This window comes from Chaetodon trifascialis, chromosome 12 (assembly GCF_039877785.1).
Source record: "Chaetodon trifascialis isolate fChaTrf1 chromosome 12, fChaTrf1.hap1, whole genome shotgun sequence".
Classification (NCBI taxonomy): domain Eukaryota; kingdom Metazoa; phylum Chordata; class Actinopteri; order Chaetodontiformes; family Chaetodontidae; genus Chaetodon; species Chaetodon trifascialis.
The window spans coordinates 2,253,349-2,276,239 of NC_092067.1; the positions used below are offsets into that span (position 1 = coordinate 2,253,349).

The 22,891-nt window shown below is 42.7% G+C and overlaps 1 protein-coding gene across 2 annotated transcripts in view; it reads right to left on the reverse strand.

Moving 5' to 3' along the window:
• ccdc80 (coiled-coil domain containing 80) overlaps positions 1 to 17,154 on the reverse strand; it is a 29,181-nt gene extending 12,027 nt beyond the window's left edge. The window contains exons 1-9 of one of the 2 annotated variants that reach the window (XM_070975887.1): positions 15,643 to 17,154; positions 15,044 to 15,241; positions 11,864 to 12,342; positions 10,879 to 11,226; positions 8,758 to 8,914; positions 6,616 to 6,752; positions 4,180 to 4,331; positions 3,193 to 3,296; positions 114 to 197 (exon numbers count right to left, since the gene is read on the reverse strand). In XM_070975887.1, coding sequence (XP_070831988.1) covers positions 114 to 197; positions 3,193 to 3,296; positions 4,180 to 4,331; positions 6,616 to 6,752; positions 8,758 to 8,914; positions 10,879 to 11,226; positions 11,864 to 12,342; positions 15,044 to 15,241; positions 15,643 to 16,336 — 2,353 coding nt within the window. In that variant the 5' untranslated portion in view covers positions 16,337 to 17,154. Of the gene's footprint in view, positions 1 to 113; positions 198 to 3,192; positions 3,297 to 4,179; positions 4,332 to 6,615; positions 6,753 to 8,757; positions 8,915 to 10,878; positions 11,227 to 11,863; positions 12,346 to 15,043; positions 15,242 to 15,642 lie in introns of both variants that reach the window. The other variant, XM_070975886.1, reaches the window with a different exon arrangement.
• Between the last annotated feature and the right edge of the window lie 5,737 nt (positions 17,155 to 22,891).

A 22,891-nucleotide genomic window follows, 5' to 3' on the forward strand; every position in this document is an offset into this window, starting at 1 on the left:
TAAAAGGGGATACTATGTGCATAAATACAGGTACTATGTTTATGTTAGTGTGGTTGCTACAGACATGTCTGACCCACAGTCCCATTCATTATTTTATGAGAGAAAGTTCTTACCATTGATAGGATAGAGTTCCAAGACGCCACCCATATCCAGTGGCTCTGTGCCGACCAACTTCAGAATGGCAATGTGTCTCAGACCTGTAACCACGACGATAACCGCAGTGACAACACACATCAGAAAGAAGCAAATATCTTATAAATATCTAATATCTCAAAAGTCAGACTTTAAACAAGTATATCATGTCTGTATTATGCTAACCAAATGTTTTTTCTCCATCTGGCCCTCTGCTTATCCAAGCTGATTTCACTGTGGTTGTTTATTATTGGAACCATCCTAAGCACTGGTTTCTAGGTAAAGGGAGGAGAACGTAGTGGTCCGGACAGTCCTGCCAAAAAGCTGTTTTATCCAAAGAGAGAAAGCCCACATTAAACACTAGAGAATGCAACCTTTACTTGGTAAGAGCCAAGTGTTGAATACTGGGATCAAACGTCTCAGGCCTTCAGCCCAGTCAGCAGGACAGACTTTTGTCTGTGGCAGGGAGGGAACAGTCCTGGGTGCCAACCCAGCCAAGTACAACACATGAGGGGAAAAAAAACATCCTCACATACTCTAGACTGGACCTGCTGATAGGCAAGACAAGCTTTTTTTCTTCGGTCCCCTGACTGACTCATATGAATAAACAGCTTAAAGACTGATGTCAAATAGGTACCGCTTTCTAATAAAGCATGTTTTGTGAGAGACTTACTGTACAAGCTAGAACTAGTGGCTTTTTGAACTGGTTAATAATCTGAAGGATTTATAGATCAGTAAGAACCCATTAATAACAAAACGTTTATGGTTGGATGACTGCAAAATTACCTTTAGCTGGTGTTGGTGCTGCTGCTTTGTCTTTTTAGGCTAATTCATCCAGAGAACTGTAGCTGACTGTTTGACCACTTACCTGTGAGAAAAGAGCCACAGAGCATCCGGAGCAGAGTCCTTTCATAAACCTAACATTACACTTAACATTAACAACAGGCATACTCGCCTTAAAACAATTCAAGACTTCATGAATTGTTTTAGGTGGCTGTATATCAGGGGTGGGGAAGATCTAGCCGTATACAGCCGGTTAGATCCAGCCAGTATGGCATTCATAAAGACAAAAAAAATCTCTAGACTTATTATTTTTCAGTAATGAAAGAAAATACCATAAAATATGTCCTTCCGAGTGATCCCTGAATGCAACACATGTAGTGATTGATGTAACATCAGGGCACCATGGCATGTCAAGAAAACAAGTAAAATTAAAGGCAGAGTGTTGCGCTTTCCAAGAGAAATGGACAAATGATTATTTTTTGTTTAAGCAGGCTGATCTCAAGCTGAGCCGAAAGATTTACCATATTTTCAAATCCCAGCGTTGACAGGTATGATGAAAAATTACCCCAGGCATCTTTTCTGGATTATGTAAACACAGGTTTTCATATGGGCGAAAATCAGACAACACATACACCGATACTATATGTTTGTGATAGACAATATCAGCTGACCAATTTATCATTGGGCTCTGCTTTAGCACTCCTGGAAATCTACTCCAGTGGTTTAATGTGGGTGTGGTTACAGGTGCAACAAAGCACAGCGCTGACTGCACACAATCACCATTCACTCATTAGTGATGCGAGGTGAGGTGAAACAGGCTAAAGTGGAAGATTGCTTTTCAGCCTGGTATCAAATTGTTCCTTAAAGACAAGTACTGACATACATACTAACAGTAACTGCAGATTTAATGGTTTGTTCTAAAACCTATGCATTAAGTGTGAGTGGTTAGACTGCTTTGTCTTATCTACAAGTCAAAGGTATTTTTTAAAACTTTCCAACTCAGAAGTTGTCTTTTGAGGTTTGTTACTGAGATGATGAATGATTTATTAACTATTAATAAACCTGTTAATAACAACTTCTAAACTCTTTACAAATTATGCCTTTTCAGAAAGTGATACTGATATTAGCTGACTTATTCTTAATCGGTTACAGCAGTAGAATAAGTTACTCAAATTTTCAACATACAGCCTAAACAAAATAGTACTACCTCAGGCTCAAAAGCTTTAATCAAATGAAGTCTTGAAATCTGAATGTGTGCTCATTCCTCCTTTAACTGTCATCATAGGAATCAAGGCAAATATTGTAAGAGTCAAAATCATAAATGTGACAACAACATCTATGTTTCTAACTTTCTTGATCATTATGAGAGAGTGCTGAGGGAAAAAGTAAGTCTTGAATTCATATTAACAAGACTCCAACATGAGGTTCAAGTAAGGGAGAAACTCCAGATGAGAGCATTTACTTGGTTTTGCTGAGAAGTGGAGTTCACCGTCGACTATTTAAAGCTTACATTAATCCCACATACAATTGTCAGACACATCAGACTGTTTAGATTTGCAAAGCTTAGATAGATGTGTCTTTTTGAAATACACTGTAATAACCTTTAAGTAACTGTGGAAAAGTTAACTAACTGGCAGGCTAAAAAGGTCATCGTTAAGGAAAGAGAAGAGCTTGTTACCCTCAAACAGAACAGCCCTTTGAACAGAACATCACCTTTTTACAGTAATAAAGAAAATAAGATTAAATAGTAGACTAACACAGTCTACCGAGTGGTCCCTGAACGCAACAAACACAGTGTGGCTGATAACATGTCAGTGCATCATGACGCCTGTCAAAAAGACGCAAGCAGATGCTGAGTGTCACACTTTCCAAGAGAGATGTACAAACACTGCAAACTAGCAGAACACCCCTCCCCCCAATCGCATATGCATAATAAGCTTGTCAGGTGCTGCCCAATCACCTGTGATATCTTAACAGTCTGTTAAGATAATTGGATTTGAATATTTATAATTCAGCTTTTAATATGAAGCTTAAGCTAAAATAGCGTAAAACACACACATAAAGACATCTACAAAGCCTGTCTCTGTGTTCTGTTTCAGTGTCTTGTCTCACAATTTATCTCAATAGCTCTACAAATAAGATTCTCATCATAGATTCTCGGCTAGATTCCACTTAAAGTGGAAATGAGTGGGGTTTATTTATTTGGATGAACTGTCCCTTTGAAGTGTCTTTCCTGCCCTTTGGAAGGTGAATTCATTAAGCTTTAGAATGGCTCACCAAGGTTGCAGGCCTGGCTGGTCAGGGCGTACAGCTGCTGCTGATAGGCCCACTCCTCGTCACTGGGGGCAGAGATGATGAACAGGCGACGTCTCCAACGGAACCTACAATCACAGAAAAAGTTAGCCTGGTTGTAAGAGACACTGTGGTGCAGTGAAAGCTCTGTTCTAACACAAGGAGCTTGGGCTTGTATGCTAACATATTCCCATACTATTACTGTCTGAGGATGACCACCATGAATTATGGTCAAAAACTGGCCAGATCTCAGCACTGATCAGGAGCTGGAATTCAGGTCTCCATGGTAACAAAAGACAGCTTGTCCAGTGTAGACATATCAGGGAAATAAGTGATTATAATGATTCAGCCTTGAGGTACAGGAGGGTTTATGCTGTTAATTTTATTAATTTTATGCTATCTAATATCTGTGGAGCACACACAAACAGGCTGCACAAATCTGCCAAATGCTGATTTAAATAAATTGTGGTCCAGTTGACTACTGAGCAATGGAATGAATGTTTGATGGGAGTGGAAAGAGTCTGATAGGATGACCCAATGATTCTGACAACCAGCTCCTCAGCAGAGCACTTAAGACAATATTTACAAAAAGATTCTTTTATAAATGTTGAAAGAAATAGCATATGGCCAGAGTGCGTCCAACTGTATGGCAATAGTTTCAGGAAATCATTAAACACCAATGATCCCATGCACAAAGCCAGGTCTATAAAAACATAGTTGTTTTAGATTGTTGTGAAAGAGCCCTGAGCTCAACCCCATCCCAGATCTCTGGGAAGAACTGAATCTGCAAGCCAGGCCTTGTCACCAGACATCAGAGGTCAACCTCCCTAATGCTCTTGTGGCTGGATGACAGTTCCACAATCATGTGGAAAGCCTTCCCAGAAGAGCAGTCTGTTATAGAGGTATTTGACTTTCCATGGGTGTAATGTTTTAGCCACGAAGTGAATTTGAAACCTTTCTAAATAACTTTACCTGGAGAGGAAGTTCTCCAATGATCTGGGCTTATCCTCTTTCTTACAGATAACCCCATCTCTCTTCTGCTGCTCCATCTCTCGGATTCGGGAGGAGAAGGTGTCAATGTAGTCAAATACAGCCTTCATGGCGATGGGAACCTCATAGGATTGCTGACAAAAGAACAAGAACCAGTTGTACTCTTCCAAAGGTTGACTTCAATTGGATGAAACCACAGAATAAACAATCAGGATGTGAAATAGAATTCCATTGCTTAAAACAATGGTGAAGCTATTTCCAATGAAGTGATGATGTTTTGAAACATGTTAGTACGTGATGTGTGGCCTCTGACACATCACAAGCATTCCAGATAACTTCTGGGAAGAAGCGCAAGGCATACTGGTTAAAAATAACACTGTATCCCAATTAATTTACCAAAGGCTAAGCATTTTCAGCATGACAAACCTAACACATTCAAAAAAATGTAACACAACCGCACACACTCTCACAACTTCCTCTGGATTTGCTGAATCTGCTGTACAGCTTGTTCTCACTCTTTCACACCTCTCTTCACTCTGCTCTCTCTGCCATTTTCTGTCTCATGCCCACACCCACATCCTTGTATGTTCACACACTTCCTGGTCTCTGCCTCTGTCAGCAAAGAGGTGAACACTGGCCTCTTTGATGAATTTGTCCAAAAACAGCCTAGTGATTTACCCTGGCGTGCACACACACATTCACACACAGAGACATTAGACAAATGTCTTACTGTGTGAATTAAAACAGTGTTTTAGTGAATGCAACAGACAAACAAACCAGCAGCAGTGCCTTGAAAAAGCAAAAAAGTGGTTTCTTTTCCAATATGAAACTATTTTTTATTTTTTCCCACAGAGGGAAATTATAATTAAAATCATGTTCTGACTGTTAAAATATGTTGCAGTATAGAGGTCTTTCAAAATCTGTCCCAACTCAAGGACTGGATCCTTCAAAGATATAGTCCATGAAGGTGGGTCCCTCAGAAAAAACGAATGCTAAGCAAAACCTGCAACTCCTCCCCCCTTGCCTAACCGTATCCAAATGGCTAACAAGATGAAAATACCAGAAGGATACTGGGACACGTCATAATACCTATGTTTACAGTACAAGTTGTTGCATTTCACATGAGTAAATGATGGACACTGTGCCAGGCCAATGGTAAATATATCCATAAAATTTGAATTTCCCAGTGAGGTTCCATGCATTGTTTCCATTATTCCATTATTCTGCTTTAGTCTAGTTCAAGTATACAGTAAGTACAGAACGGTGGTGCTTTGTGCTAAATGATAAGGTAAGCATGCAAAGACACATGCTCACAATGGCAATACTTAAACACTGATAGTTAGCAGGTGTAACATTTACCATGTTCACCATCTACATTTATGTTAGCATGTTAACATGTGGGGAGGCACGGCAGCGCAGCAGGTAGTGCGCGTGCCTCACAGCAAGAAGGTTGCCAGTTTGATCCCCCAGTTCGATCCCCTTTCTGTTTGCATGTTCTGTGGGTTCTCCCACAAACCAAAAACATGCTCATTAGGTTAATTGGCAAGTCTAAAATTGCCCGTAGGTGTAAGTGTGAGCGTGAATGGTTGTCTGTCTCTATATGTTGCCCTGCGATCGACTGGCGACCGGTCCAGGGTGTACCCCACCTCTCGCCCGCCGACAGCTGGGATAGGCTCCAGCCCCCCCACAACCCCGAAAGGGATAGGCAATATAGAAAATGGATGGATGGATGGATGTTAACATGTGCTAATTAGCTTTAAACACAATGTGCACCAAAGGCTGATGGGAATGTCATTCATTTTTGAACTGATAATGGCACTTAACGAAAAGTTAGTGGGTGTTATTATATGTTTGCATATGTCACACATTCTCACAAAAATTTGTATGTATATATCAGTATGTTTGTGGAAGTACACGTTTATTGTGTCTTTCCTGACTTCCAGTTGCATTAATGTAAATGTTTACTGAGCTTCAGTGTATTATGAACATGTCTGTATTTATTTTTCTTTTATTCTTTCTTTTTTCTTACATTCATGCTTTCTTTTCTGTTTTTTTTCTACTGTATTCCAATTGCTAATGCTTTTGATGATTAGAGTTATCACTATAGCACCTATAACAGTTACAAGTGAATTAATTAATTGGGGATTAATGACTTTAGTTATTGTTCAATGAAGTCTATTAAAAAAAACAGACCAACTTTGCCATACAGTCATGTCACTTGAGTGACTAACAAGGAGTTGGTTACATAATATAACATAATATTCTATGAGTTTATAAATTCACTCTGTTGCCTGAATGCTCAATTACACAATTGTCTGCTGTGCAGCAGATATATCAGTGTTGTCCTTTCAGGCAAAAACCGCAATAGAGGATCCAGCCTGTAACTTTGAGACAAGGCTATAGAGAGCAACTCCTCACCTTGACTCTGATGTCGATGTCAGTGAGGACCATGTAGAAATCATCATGCATCATGCTAAACTCTTTCCTCAGTTCTGTTATCAGATCCTGGTTCACCAGGTCCTCCTGACGAAGACCCTTCATGGGCTTGTCATTTTCTGGAGAGAAAAAGAAACAGTAGTAAGATACAGTGAGACCATTTATATTTATTAATTCACATTTTCACATTTGATTATGAAGGTAAATTAACAGTTTTTTTCTATGTCCAGTGTGGAGAAATGCTTGTGCTATGCATCATATTCAGTAAAACTGGTGAAACATAAAAACACACAACATATGATACCATTGAGACATATGAGACATCTCAGCTTTGGTTTTGATGTTTTGCTCCGAAGAAATTCTAGTGAAAATTGTAACCTTTTTGTTACTGAGAAATAATAAAGCTATGTAAATGTAAGATGGCAGAATTGAGATGATTTCCCATCAAATAAACTATAGTAACAGAAACGTAATGTGTGTTCAGTTCACATTGCTAAACTCAAAACAATGTTCCTTTGAAAAATGTATCCAACATGACAGTGAAGTAGACACTGCAGTGAAGAGCTGAAGGGAAACATTAAGAGTGAAGCAGGGACAAACAAGCAGGGACAAACTCACTCGACAACTTCTACTGACTGATATCTGGATGCAGAAATCTGGCATTTATACAGGCCAAAGCAAAAGGTTTTAATCACCACTCCCTCAATGCACATGTGCACAACACACACACACACACGCACGCACGCACGCACGCACGCACGCACGCACGCACGCACGCACACACACACACACACACACACACACACACAGATCACAGAACAGTGGTTTTTGGCAGCTGGTTCACCCACTCTGTGTGTAATGTGTATGAGCAATCAAATCAGGAAAACCCCATCACATTCTGTAGACAGCAGACACAGACTTAGACTGTACACAGAGACATACAACAAATAAACTCAAATATTTTCCCCATACATGCTGTTGACCAACCAACTTCAAACTAAAACACTACGAGATCACCCTGAACTGAGGGAGGGGCAACACTGAAAGAACCAGCTGTTTGAATACAGTAAATTCTCACATACACACACACTGACCCTCAAGCTGTAAATGGAACAAAAGTGTAAGTGAGTCCCACTATGGGTGGGGGCAAGCAGACGTCACCCCTGCACTTTTTCCAGCATTCCAACTGGATAAAACCTCCTCATGCAGAGGGCTCATAAAGTTTTACAAAGTGAGTATGCATGTCCGGATGTTAACACACACTAACTCAAGCCTCGGGTTTAAGACAGCTTTAAAATGTCTTAAAATATGCGAAACGCAAATAACATAGTGAATCTCAAATAGCAGCAGTGTTGTTTTTTTCCTTTTGAACAAGCCATTTAACCAGACAGACATAATCAAAAGCTGTCACAATTGCAACTGTGAGTAAACACTACATGCACATTCAGAGTACAGAAGCCAGGATCATAGGAGGTCAGCTCTGTCTAGTATCACCTGCATGGAGAAGTGCAGGATGCTAAGTCTTTGGCAGGGTCCGTGTTTATTCTGAATGTTATACTTGAAGCACTGATCTCTGCTGAATGATTGCACTTTGACATCATGCACTGGAGGTAAAACAAGGACAGGACTGCAGACGTGGCAGGCAACACTTTTCTTGGCCTCTGTCTCAGTATGAAAAACATTCACACAATAAAATTTCCCCTGAACTTACTGTAGTTTCAATAACTGCAGTAGTCATGTTTTGAATCTATCTATCTATCTATCTATCTATCTATCTATCTATCTATCTATCTATCTATCTATCTATCTATCTATCTAGAGACTTGCCATTTCATGATAGGTCAGCTGCTATATTTAGAATATTTCAAATGTGTCCTATACAGACAAGAGGAGAGCAAAGCACAATAAAGTGCTTATAAAATCTAAATACAGTTCTCATGGCAAACATTCACTGAGACTTTGGATTTTTATAAACAGTCATTTGGAGTTGGTGCATGACTCAGCAACTGCAAAGGTCACTGACAGTCCAGGGAAGGATGCATTTGCTCAACCAGATGGAAGGACTGGATGGATTAACGCAGATGTCTGAGAGAACTGCCAATCATTTATGTGGGAGCTACTTACCCAGCTGGTAATGGTCAATTTTCATGGTGGAGTTGGTCAGGGAACCAAATATGGTGATGATGGAGACTTTCCTGATGGCCATTTCACACACGGACTCCAGGTACTCATCCCTCTGCTGAACATACATACTGTTCTCCTCGCTGGGGGATGTAATCAGCTGGGGGGGAGGTTAAAGTGTCATGCATATGCAAACAAACACGCATGCACGCACGCACGCACACACACACACACACACACACACACACACACACACACACACACACACACACACACACAAGCATATAGAGTGTGCTGCAGAGGTGATGTTTACATTAACCTGCAAGCAGTGGATGGGGCATATTTTCCCAGCCTGCCCACAACACTGCTGTGATAAGAATCTATACTGGCTGCAAAACAGAGACACACAGTCTGTGAGCTCACAGCTGTACAGTCTGTCAGATAGCTGGGGGATGGCTGGTCCGCATTGTTTATACCTACTGGGATTGCATACCACTTCAGTATATAAAGCAATAGCATTGTAGAAAAAGAACCATCGAATGATTTGCTACCACAAAGTACAGAAATGTTTACCCATTTGCTGACCAGTACAAATACATTAGTAATATATTACTAAAGAGGATCTTGAGATTTCTCAGCTTTCATAATAGTCTTTCATTCCAGCACTCTGTTTTGTAAACCAAACACCCTCTCATTGAAGCTGCAACATACTGCAGATCACCTCCTCCTGCTCCACTGTCAGGTCCTAGTCTGTGTCACTTCCTGTTTAATTTTGAAAGGGTTTTCAGTTCCTTTGTAGTGTCTTGTTAGGTGTCGACTTCCCCACGTGTGTGATTGTTCATTGTCTACACCTGTGTCTAATTGTTCCACCCCTCTTGTGTATATAACCTGCCCTTCCAAGTGTGTCTTTGTCAGATTGTCTGCGTCCTTGTGTCAGTAGCTTTCTGGCGTTCCTCGTGTTTTTGACCTCCTCGTGTTTCGACCTATTTTGTCTCTTGTTGCCTTTTGCCCAGCGTCTTTGTGCTTTTGCCCTCCTTATGATTTATCTGGTTTTGAACTCTAGCCTGGTTTTTGTGACTCCCGATCTGCCTTGTGATTTTGTACTGTTGCCTCTCCAGACTGATTTCCGTGTACCGACCTTGAACTGTTAATATGTCATATGTTAAAACCTGTCATCACCTGTCAGTCTTTGGTCTACTCTGTGGGTCCCCAGTTTGTCTGTCTAAGTTCTGACACTCCACATTTCCAACTGCTCAATGATGCAAGATAGTCCTACATTGAGCTTCACAACTCATTTCGGATGAAAACTCTGAAGCTAGTCGAAAGACAGTCGACAGTCGAGTGTCAAGTCAACATAGTTAATTCAAGTAATTATGATTTTAGTATGTAATGGTTTTGCCAGACATTTCTTACAGACATCTCATGTCTGTATGGGAAATTTGAAGCTATAGCCAGAAGACAGTTAGCTAGTTCGCGTAAAGCAATGGGAAATAGCTGACCTGGCTCTGTTCAAAGGTAAGGAAATCCACCCATCAGCCACGCTAAAGCTCACATTGTGGTTTTACGGAGAGCCAGGTGCTGGACTATTTCTTGTGGGTGTTTTTGGAGATTGCCAGCAAAAGAGCCAGATCAGAGGCAAAGACAAGCCTCTCAAGAGGCAAGAGATGTTTTGTAGCGTATAGGTGACACTAGCATAACACAGGGACTTCTTCAAGTCTCCACTGGTTGCCTGGCAGGAAGTAATTGTGCCTGACAAGACATAACATGTTAATTAACAAACTTTGGAGGTGCTTCGTGGCAGATTTTGTTATATTTGAGCAGGATATATGTTTTTGTGCTAAACTAGCTGGCATATAGCCTTATATCAAGCAGACAGATGAAAGTTGTACCTGTCTTTCCATTGAACTCACAGTTTGAAAGGAAATAAGCATGTAACCCAAAATACTGAACTATTCTTTTTAAATGGGTATGTACATGTACTGGGAGTTTGTTCATCAATGCAGTTTCATAATGTTACTGTATCTCAGCACTAATATTTCCCTCTGCTTCAATCCTGAAACAGGGGATTTGCCAGGTGAGTGATGTAGTGAGCCTCTTAAGAAGTGAGTTATGTCATGCTCTCACCAGCAGTCGCCTTCTGTTCTCAAAGTAGTCCAGGAAGGAGACCAGAGATCCCTTTGGAGGTGACGTTGGCTTCTTAGTGGGTTTCAGGTAGTCCTCTTTTACAGGGTACTTTAACAACTTCTTTCCATTTTTCTTTCCCCCAATCTTCCCCTCTTTCCCTGCCTTTCCTCCCTTCCTGTCTGCTTTCTTGGCAGCTTTATCATTCTTTTTCTTCTTCTTGTCAAGCTTATCATGCTTGCTCTTGACCTTCTTAGTGGGACTGATGTTGGTGAAGGTTTCTCTCTCCTCAGGATCACTGACTGTTGGCTTGCTGGGTTCATACTTGTCCTTGTACTCATTAGTCAGCACCTGCACAGATAAATACAAAATATGAAGAGTAACTGTCCACAACATTACATGTTATAATACATTTACATAACTGATTAAAATATCACATCAATGACTTAGCTTACACCAGTTCAAAGGAAAGTTTGATTTAGCTGTTTCAAGAGCAAAACAATCTCCTTGTACACATGAAAATTGAGGTTGCAGTAGTTCATGTGGCAGTTTGCACTACCAATAACCTGCCACACATCCATTAGAGTTATCACTCTAATTAAAATTCCTGCTCCAGAGGCATACATTTTGTATATACAGTATCAAGGTTCATCCCCTGCTGTCTATAATCATCCATCCATCCATCCATCCATTTTCTATACCGCCTACCCCTTTCGGGGTTGCGGGGGGGCTGGACCCTATCCCAGCTTCAACGGGCAAGAGGCGGGGTACACCCTGAGCTGGTCGCCAGCCGATTGCAGGGCATATAATCATACACATTTTGAAAACTAATTGTGTATGGTTTTAGTAATGATGCTTTCCACAACTTCAGTGGCCTATACTCAGAATGAAGCTCAGGTACTTTATTCAGACCAATACATTTTGCAGTCAATGAAAAAGAAACATGTATACTTATATATGACACTTGAACTAAATTTCATTGAATCACCTGATCTCCACCATTCTTCTTCCTGGTGGGTTTGATCCTGGAGGGTTTATGTGTTGCAGGTACCAGTTTGCGGCTGTGTGGATCTCTGTTGTTCTTGTCAGTGCGGTTATCTCCAGCCGGGGTGGTTTTAGCCACGTACCTCTCCCTCTCTCTGCGGTTATAGTAGTAAGAATCAACAGTGGTTCTTGGGGCTGGGAGCCACTGGGCTGTGGTGTAGGCTCTGGTCGCTCTCTGAGTCACGGTAGTGGTGGTGGTGGTGGTGGGTCGTTTTGTGGTGGTTCTGCTAGTAGTGGTAGTGGTAGTGGTAGGTTTGGTGGTTGTTGTTGCTTTAGCTGTGGTTGTTGTTGCTCTGGTTGTGGTAGTGGTGGTAGTTGTGATTGGTCGAGTAGTTGCTGTTGTGGTGGTGGTTGTGGCAGCTGTAGCTGTGGTTGTGGGCTTTCTTGGGATCTTTTTCCCAGGTTTTCTTTCTACTGGTGTATCTACTGGCCAACAAACACACAAAGACAGATAATAGATACGAGGCTATTTCTTCTTCCCTTGTTAGGCTCTCTGCACTGGGTCCCTATAAAATCTAGAACAGAATTTAAAATGCTTCACCTTACCTACAAAGCTCTAAAAGGTCAGGCACCATCATATTTTAGAGAGCTCACAGTACACCACTAGAACAGTGCTCTCCCAGAATACAGGTTTACTTGTGGTCTCCAGAAGCAGAATTGGCACCAGAGCCTTAGCTATCAAGCTAAAGTCCCATTATTCCATATTACTAACTTGGCTTCTCCCCCTGAGTACACCTCCTGGAATTCTCCTTTATTTTATGCTTCTCTCTTGCTGTCCTCCCATTTAAATATCTTCCCATAAATCTTACATATTTTTAACCTTTGTAAACAAACCAAAAAAAGTTTGGCTGTTACCACTGAGCCTATTTGAATTGAATTGAATTGAATTGAATTGAATTGAATTGAATTGAATTGAATTGAATTGAATTGAATTTGATGTGTTTGCTACATTCCCCATCCATTACACAGGTGGCAGTATTAGGAACACTGGCTCTAACATCTAGTGATGAGAAGTCTTTCACTCAAATAGCTAATAAAACAAGAAGAAGAAACAAAAGATGGGTGAACATGAGAGGAATGGAGCACCTGCCAAAAAGCATAAAAGTTTGTGCAAGTATCTCACCAAATGGGAAGAGGCTTACCCATGCTTAATGAAGAGCAGCATCAATCAAAGTCATACTTCTCTGTAAAATATGCCACACAGATTTTAGTGTATCATATGGACAAAACAGTGGCTCTGTGCCCAAGAGGAACAGAAACATGGTCCATCAGTGACTACGTCGATACTATCTCTCCCATCTATTTTCATAATCATCCTCACCTACTACTCATCTCAATTGCCACCCTCTCTTAAAATCACAAGTGAAGCATAATGTATAAGTGATGTGCACATATCCTTCAAGCAATATAAAAATAAACGAAGTGCTCAATTTATATGCCCTTTTGTGTGTCTAATTCTGATCAATTGTAGTCACTTAATGTAGAAACTAGTTAACCCAGTCCCTGTTATTCTGATATTTTAAAGCAAGTGGTTACTTTGTGGTGATTTCAGGACTCACTGTGTGCACCCTTGTCTAAATATAAGGGGTTTGTGGACAGTGGCAAGGTGGTATGGTGACCCAGAGTGGGGCGCTGGGAAATTTCCCTTATTTTCAAATCCCAGTGTAGACAGGTATGCCAGAGTCCTTGAGCTTTCTCATCTCTCTATATATAGATCTATAATCTCAGGTCAGAGATTATAGATAATGGCTTCACCAACTGCCATGGCAGTGCTTGGCTGCTACTATCATTTTACTAGTCATATTTCTGTTATTATGAGATCTATCTATCTATCTATCTATCTATCTATCTATCTATCTATCTATCTATCTATCTATCTATCTATCTATCTATCTATCTATCTATCTATCTCTCTCTCTCTCTCTCTCTCTCTCTCTCTCTATCTATCTATCTATCTATCTATCTATCTATCTATCTATCTATCGTACATATATTTCATTGTGTACACTATCATCATACATTAATATATACATACATTATTATACATGTACCATACATATACTTAAGCTTTCAAATAATTTTTCATTACTGGTAGTATTCTGTCATTGTAATATCCATTATCATTATTATCATTGTTGTGCAAATTGGTCTCTTTCTTTCTCTCTGTCTCTGTCTCTCACTCTGAACCCAACCAATCAAGGCAGATGGCTGTCCACCCAGAGTCTGTCTGTTTGAGGTTTCTGTCTGTTAAAAGGAACTTTTTCCCTCACCGCCATTGCTTTGCTTGCCCATGGAGGGATTGTTGGAATTGTTGGGTCTCTGTACATTAAAGTACGGCTTACAGCTGCTCTATATGGAACATGTCACAGCAGATTGCTTGGACAATATTACATCAGTCACACAAAGTTTGATTTAAATTGTTTGGTAAAAATACATTTTAGTATGAAAATGTTCAATCACTGACTATTTTAGGTTAAAATGACATTTTCAAGAATTGCCAGATGACACACTTAATCAGTGTAGACTTTAGTCATACACAATGACTACTGCTAGAATATGTGTTCCAATTTTTGTAAGGATTATGGTTTAAAACTCAACACAAACATACCACACTCGTCTAGTGATATCTAACCTTGCACACAGATACAAAAATGTCCACAGCAACTTCTGTCAAAAATCACAACTGCCATAGATCATAAATCTAGATAATCCACAAGACACAATTTCACTGAAACCATTTTCCTCTGATGAAATAGCCTTGATAAAGACAGTGATCAGTGTCCTTTGGATAAAGTTCAATAACACCTCTCTTTATGAAAAGAGATGTTGGTGTTGAATTTTTTAAAATGTGAATTTTCATTGCTGTGAGAACAGCAAGCAAAAGTGCAGTCACTGCCATTGTATTGGGGTGGAGGCAGAAGTTTAACAGACATATTTCTCTGCTCAAATTAGACCAAAATCTGCATGGCTAGATACTACTAGAGAGACAAAACATTTAGTTGTTTTTTTTTGTCACCTGAACACACCGTTTAAATAGGTGGCAATTAAGAACCCCCAAAAAGTGACTTGTGGCACCTCCTCCAGTGATAATTGTGAAAAAGTATAAAATTCTCAGCATAATCACCTGTGAGTGTGCCCTCCTCCACTTGACCCTCCACACCTGCTCCTTTACACTTCTGGATGAAACCTTTCTGTCTCATCTTCTCCAGCTTCCGCATGGGTGACTGGTCTATTACCTCATACATGGCCTCCAGCCTCACAGGGTAGGGGTACCTCTCTTCCACCTGCAGAGTCTTCTTCAGCAACACCATCCCAAATTTTCCTGCAGGTAACCACACCATCGATCAGATTTGGACACACAGTCAGGTATTCTGTCATGCTTTCACACTCAGTCATTGTAGATGAAGAGCTGAGTGTGAGGTGTGTGCTGCCCCATGTAAGCTCAGGTTGGTCACCACAACAGCAAATGTTGAGGTTCCCATGAGAATAGAATTTCAACACGTATGATCACCTTCACTTAACTTGGAGTAAATTGCACAGGAGAAAGAAAATGGTTATTAAAAACAATGGTTATTTAGTTAAAAAGTGCTGTGTGTGTGTGTGTGTGTGTGTGTGTGTGTGTGTGTGTGTGTGTGTGTGTGTGTGTGTGTGTGTGTGTGTGTGTGTGTGTGTGTGTGTGTGTGTGTGTGCTACCACCTCCTTCAGGACAGACACATTCCTTACCTTTCTCCATTTTGAGGAAGCTCATAAGTCTGGGAATGAGTGCTGTATCCAGCGGCTCCTCCATCACCTTCCCCTCCGTGGTGATCCTCCTCACCTTGCCCCCCATCTCTCCCTCCTGATGAAACATGACAATCTGGTGGACATGTCGCTCGGCGAGCTCGCAATACACATCTGGTTTCAATAGAGACATCATCAGCCGGTAATAGCCATCGGAGTCATGAGGCGCCGTGATGACCAGGACGCGGTTCTTTCCTGCGAAACTGGCCAGCAGATTTGGTGACCCAGCGCTGTTGGGCATTCGGGTGACCCTGGCTCTCGCCCCTGGGGTGCTCTCATCTTGCAGCATGTCCGGCGGACGGGGCAAGCCAATCTGTACGGACACCGCTTGGCTTGACATTAGACTCTGGCCTTGCGCTCTCTGGCTCTGTGCAGTCTCTGTCCCGGCGGACAATTGGACACTCTCGTCAGCCTGCACATCTCCCCCCTTCGCGTAGCTGTGCACCGAAATTGCCGAACCAAAACCAGGGCGCACACGTCCGACTGGGCGCTCTCTGTCCGTGGTGCCCACCTGGATCCATCCGAGTCTTGCGCGTCTGTGCAATTGTACCCGTTTGATGTGAGTGTGTTTGTCGGCTTCACCTGTCCAGGTTAGCAGATATATCAGAGCTAAACTGAGAACAAAAGCCCTCCGCATTGTGGCGAGATGTCAGATAACGTTGGCTAAACACGCACTGAGAAAAAAAAAAAATAACGATCCAGTGGTGTAGCCACAGTACTGGCGCGTCTTTAGTACATTTGAGATGGTTTAGCATATAATTCCAGATGAAGACACACAGTGTGAGAATCGGCACGTATTAGCCTGATGTATTTCAGAGCATGCCTTCTGCGGAGGAAAAGCACTTCACTCTGCTCTTTATTTGACAGACAAGGCGAACAAGAGAACAGTTTGTAGTGCGTTAAGTTATATCCAGAATTTCATCTCCGTCAGCAACACTTCCGTTTTCAAGTCCAATCCCAGAGGATCAGAAATGTATCATCTCTGTTACAAAGACATTCAAAACTCTGAGATAATTCCTCAGCCCCGAGAAAAAATGAATTAAGTATTACGGCGGAAAGTTTTGGACCACATCACATCTCACTCACGTTTACATCCTAATAACACGAGCTATCCACATAATCCTTGGACGATATGCTGAGCGCAGGACGGAGGACCCACCGACAAAATGCAAGAACCCTGCGCCGAGTCTCCACCGGAAAACGCTGCTATGCTTCTTCCTAGGTTGTCCTCAGCGAAAATGAGCTTTGAAGACTTTCCCAGAAACGTCCACACAAACCTCAGCCTGCGGACTCTCGGCGACGCAATGGCAGGATCTGCCCCGGGACTCTTGGTTGCTAGTTCACTCTGCAACACCCATTTCATTAAAAAGAGTTGCTCGAATGGTTTTATGTTTCATTGAAGCACAGCATATTAAATAGCTGACCCGCCCCCGCACAGGTTACTGGGAAAAGAAATGATCACAATCAGACTTAGTGTCAAGTTCCTCCTTTATGGGCAGTAAAGAAACGCCCCCAAATCACATCCCGATCCACCATGATTTCGTCGAAATTGACCGCTTTTCTCATCTGGATCTAAAGGGCTGCTCCTTATTTGGTTGCTACGTCCGAAAACAGATGATTTCCAGGGAAATACATTGCGCCTGTACAGTATTTAAACGTAAAAGCTGACCATCCATTCGCTGTTCTCCCGTTCTTCTGTTTATAGTGAGAAAAAGAAAAGGTGAATGTTGTTTTTACATGTTTATTGCCAAAGTAATATAACTGCAATGACTGTCTTTGCTCCTTTATGATGGCTCTTTTAGGCTAAATCAGACTCTTTCCATTTCCACTAAGAAGTGTTCCTAGTTTGGCTTGTAATTAAGGCCTAAGTAAAGAAAAGAAAACCACTAGGTCTTAGCCACATCCACTCTCACTGCAAAGGCAAAACACAATATAGTTTGTGCCACTGCCACAGCATGCAGTATAGCTACTAGTTTTCATCTTCCACTTATCTCCGCCTATACAAACTATGTTCTGTAATATTTTCAGAGCAGTTTCATCACCTGTCTTCAATTTTCTCTTGGTTTTCTCCCATAGTGCTGCATGTGACATTTGTCAGTGGTGAGATGAAACACTGGATTTGAGGCATCTGGAAATAATAGACATTCCTGGCCTGGATTTGGTAAAGTGATGCTAAAAATAATGCTAAAACAATTCTAAGTCTCCCAGAATGCTCTCAACTGTGAACTCCCTCCATCCACCTCTAGTCAAATTGCCTCAGCCAAAATACATTACAAAACAATCACCACTTTATTATGTACTCTCTTTTGTCTCAAAACCTCCAACAGGAACAAGAGGATGCCAGCTGTTTATTAACACCATCACACTGGGAGCTGACAAACACACACACACACACACACACACACACACACACACACACAGCTGCAGGCTACTGGGTTGTGTCTAGAAAACAATGGACGTAGGCACTTTATTTTATAGTCACATGCAGTTTCCCTAGACAGCGAAACTACCATTAAACAGATTTTTTAAGCATCCTGTGTTCCTCCCAATGCAGCAGATAATAACAATTGCAGGATAGAGTGTTGTTACCCTTCTGGCCGCAGCATACTTGGGTTATGCTCCCGCTATTGTGGGTTCTGCTTGCCAAGATGAGTTTGGATATGCTCAGTCCATCTCTCTTTGGTACCTTTTGTGCTGTCCAAATTACACACAGCACTGATTGCTACATGTGTCCTATTTTAGTCCACAGAGGTCTCTATGACTTACTCTGTAATTACACTTTCTGTGTGCAAAATCACCGTAGTCCTCTGCCGACTACACAGACTGTGCAGTCTGAATGAGTCAGAGTGCAAATCTTTACAAGGACTGTCAGCTCAACCATGTATTTTACTTCCATCAGATCTTTATTACATTCAAACAAACCACTAGAGTCACATAAGTGGTGGTCCACATTTGTTACACAGTGCACATGTGCATCATGCATGAGAAGCAGATCCATAACCCATAACAGAGGTTTAAGATTCACTTAAAACGTATGCTGCATGTGGTGTTCACATGTGCAACTGATACTGACCCACTGACCCCAACATCCAGTATCCAGCAGATCTGATAAATGGTCCATGTTCACTTATTTTCTGAAGTTTACAACATGATTTCTTGTTGAGGGCACAGGGTTTGATAATTGTGGCACATACTGTACATCAAACTACATTTCTATAGCAGCCTTCCTAAGGCATCTGTCATATGTGAGCAGGGAGAGAGGGAGAGAGAGAGAGAGAGAGAGAGAGAGAGAGAGAGAGAGAGAGAGAGAGAGAGAGAGAGAGCGCTCCTCGGGGCCGTACCCCTCCCAGTCAACCAAATACTGGAATCCTCGACCTCGCCGTTTATGAGACGAGGGGGAGGAGGCGGGGGGTTGGGGGCCGGAGAGGGCTGTCGACTCCACTTGCCACCGGACTGCTCCTACCACACAGCTGGGAGAGAGGGTGGTTTCATTGTCCACCCCAAGGTGAACTGCCGGGAGAGGGCGTCCGGTTTTATGTTCCTGGAGCCGGACCAGTAAGTGATGGTGAAATTAAAGCGCCCCAGGAGAAGCGCCCAGTGAGCCTGGCAAGGGTTCAGCGATCTAGCCGTGCAGAGGTAGGTGAGATTTTTGTGGTCAGTCCAAACTCTGAAAGGCCGTGCAGCCCCTTCCAGCCAGTGACGCCACTCCTGCAGAGCCAGAACAACCGCCAGCAGCTCCTGGTTTCCAACATCATAATTGCACTCTGCGGGGGAGAGCTGTCAGGAGAAGAAAGCGCAGGGATGGAGTTTGTTGTCCGCAGGGAGGCGCTGGGAGAGGATGGCCCCAACCCCGGAATCCAAGGCATCAACCTCGACCACAAATTGCTACTCAGGCTCTGGGTGGAGAAGAACAGGTGCGTTAATGAACATGGACTTTAATTTTTCAAATGCAGAGTTAGCAGCTGAGGACTAGACAAAACTAACCTTGGGAGAGGTAAGTTGAGTGAGTGGAGCCACTATTTGACTATAATTTCTAATGTACCTTCTATAGAAGTTTGCAAACCCAAGAAAATGTTGCACTTGGTTCCGGGTGGCAGGGACCGGCCACCCCTTAACTGCCTCTACCTTAGAGGGGTCAGCCCGCAGTTGTCCCTTCTCCACCATGTACCCTAAAAAACTGACAGAGGGCACGTGAAATTCACATTCCTCAGCTTTTACATAGAGATTGTTTTCACGTAGTCTTTGTGAAACATCTCTCACGTGAGCAATGTGTTCCTGGAGGGAGCGAAAAAAGAATAATATGTCGTCTAAATACACGAAAACCACTCTGTTCAAGAGATCACGAAGCACATCATTTACCAACGACTGAAATACTGCCGGAGCATTGGTCAAGCTGAATGGCATAACTAAATATTCAAAATTTCCAGGATGGGTGTTGAATGCCGTTTTCAACTCGTCTCCTTCACGAATGTGGACGAGATGGTAGGCGTTCCTCAAGTCCAGCTTGGTGAAGATACCTGCGTTATGTAAAGGGCTGAAGGCTGAGTCTATGAGAGGGAGTGGGTATTTGTTTTTCACAGTTATTTCATTTAAACCCGTAAAGTTTATGCAGGGACGTAGTGTCTTGTCCTTCTTTTCAATGAAAAAGAAACCCGCTTCCACAGGTGTGGAAGACGGCCTGATTAGACCCGCTGCCACTGAGTCTGTAATATATTTCTCCATCGCTTCCCTCTCGGGCTTGGAGAGGTTATACAGACGCTTGGTGGGGAGCGGAGCACCTGGAAGGAGATCTATAGCACAGTTATAAGGCCTATGGGGGGGGGGGGGGGGGGGGGAGTTAGTGGAGGTCTTACTGAATACTTCCCGCAAGTCATGGTATTCTGCAGGAACATTGGTCAGATCGATTACCTCCGGTGACAGGGGTGGAGCTGAGGACTGGGCTGGAACAGCAGACTGGAGACAGTGAGCATGACAGTGAAGGCTCCAGTTGCGGATGGTAGCCATGGCCCGGTCGATGTGTGGATTATGTTTCTTAAGCCAGGGAATGCCCAAGACAACAGAGGTTAGTGGGGAAGAAATCACAAAAAGTACAATGTACTCGTGATGATTTGTAGAGAGGATTAATTTTAGTGGTTCAGTCTTGTGAGAGACTACTTCTAACAATGACCCGTCAATAGCTTGGACCTCTTTAGGAGAGGTCAATCTCCTCAGCGGAAGGTTATGAGTCTGGGCAAAATCAATGTCAATGAAATTGTCATCTGCTCCCGAGTCCACCAGGATTTGGACCGGGAGAGAGTGCTAGGAGTTGTGGATCGTACCTGGCACTTATATCCGTGATGCGGAGGCTGAAGAAATTCGGCTCACCTGCAACCTCCCGCCTACAGGTGAGCCTGGCCTTTTGGCACCTCCGGGCAGTGGGCAAGGAAATGTCCACCCTGGCCGCAGTAGAGGCACAGCTTCTCCTGCATCCGCCGTTGACGTTCGGCCAGGGTGAGACGAGTCCATCCCAGCTGCATGGGCTCCTCAGTAAAGGTCTGGCGAATCTCTTGGATGGTGTGAGGGACGCTGCAGGATGGTGGTCCAAACTCTGGATAGCTGGGCTGGGGAGCGGTGGAGAGCCGTCTTCTTCTATCCATCCGTTCCCTGCCTCTTTCCCTTAATCTATCTAATCTATCCTTAATTATCTATCAATTGATTTAGTAATGTACTATCATCACAGACTGCCAGCTCATCTTTTATTTCCTCAGCTAGACCTCTTAAGAAAACTGCTCGTAAGGCTGAGTCCCCCCACCCGCTTTCGGCTGTCAGAATACGGAAATTAATAGCATATTGCGATACAGACTGAGTACCCTGCTGTAAATCTAATAGTTGACCCATAGCTTGTCAGCCCTTAACTGGGTGGTCAAATACCCTTTTCATCTCCTCGGAAAACAATCAAAAGTCTGTCAAGAGCTCTGAGTGCTGATTCAAAATAGCTACGGACCAGGTGGCAGCCTGTCCGGTGAGTAAGTTCATTACAAAAGCTACTTTAGACTGGTGGGTGGAATAAGTAGTGGGTTGCTGTGAGAAAACAGGGAGCACTGGTGAAGAAACTGTGTACATGTCCCTAAATCTCCTGAATACCTGGCCGGTATGGGGATGTACGGCTCTCGAGGCAGTGGCGTGGAGCTGGCGACTGGTTCGGCAACTGGATGGTGTGGGGAGGAGCTGGATGGTGGAATAAGCTGATCCTTCAATGTCTCCAGCTGTCCGCCCAACTGAGAAACGCTGGCGGCAAGCTGTTGCAGGTACTCCATCACCTGGAGAAGGGAGGACTCGTGCTGGCTCACCTTGGCCGCTTGGCTTGTTAGCGCCCGTTTGAGGCTTTCAGACTCTGCTGGGTCCATACCTTGGCCAGACTATTCTGTCATGTGTGAACACAAAAATCACCTTGACAGGGATAAGTCCAAAAAAGAAAGAAAACTCAAAAACACCTCTGCAGGAAAAGTAGCAACTCGGGAAAAAACACAAAAACACAGAAACGGCGAAAAACTCCCTCAGGAGATGGAAACGAAAGGTGTCTAGGAGCAAACTCACTAGAGAGCAAAACCACTATCAAAACTCAAAGTGTCTAGGAGCAAACTCACTAGAGAACAGTTCAGCAAAACTCTGGAGGCACAAGAGAGAGAGACAAGAGATCACAACAGGCGCAGAACTCGTATGGCCAGAGCATAGAGAATAGTCTGGCACAGGAGTCAAACTGGAGCTGGCTTAAGAAGCCGGTTGATTAGCCGATGAGGCGCAGGTGTGTCTAATGAACTCGCACCTGGGGAGATCAGACCTGTCTCTCTCTCTCTCGAGCTCTGCCTGCTGACAGAGAGGGAGGAAAGAAAATCACCATTAACCCTGGGAAAAAAGAGACACCAGAGCCGAATCATGACAGCATCTACAATATCTGTTTGTTATTGATAACCTAATACTGTAACAGAAACAGATTCAAACTGGGTTTTGACTACATGTTAATACTGGAAAACTGACTGAAAAGTATATTTGGTGGATGTTGTCCTACAATGCACAAAGGAAATGGTGGAGAAACTTGCACCTGCAAATAAAATTACCTGCAAATCGTGATGAGACAACTCCAGGAAGATTCTGCAAAATAAAACAGTGTGAACTCTCTGGAAAAATATAAGTTTAAAACTTGATTAAAGTC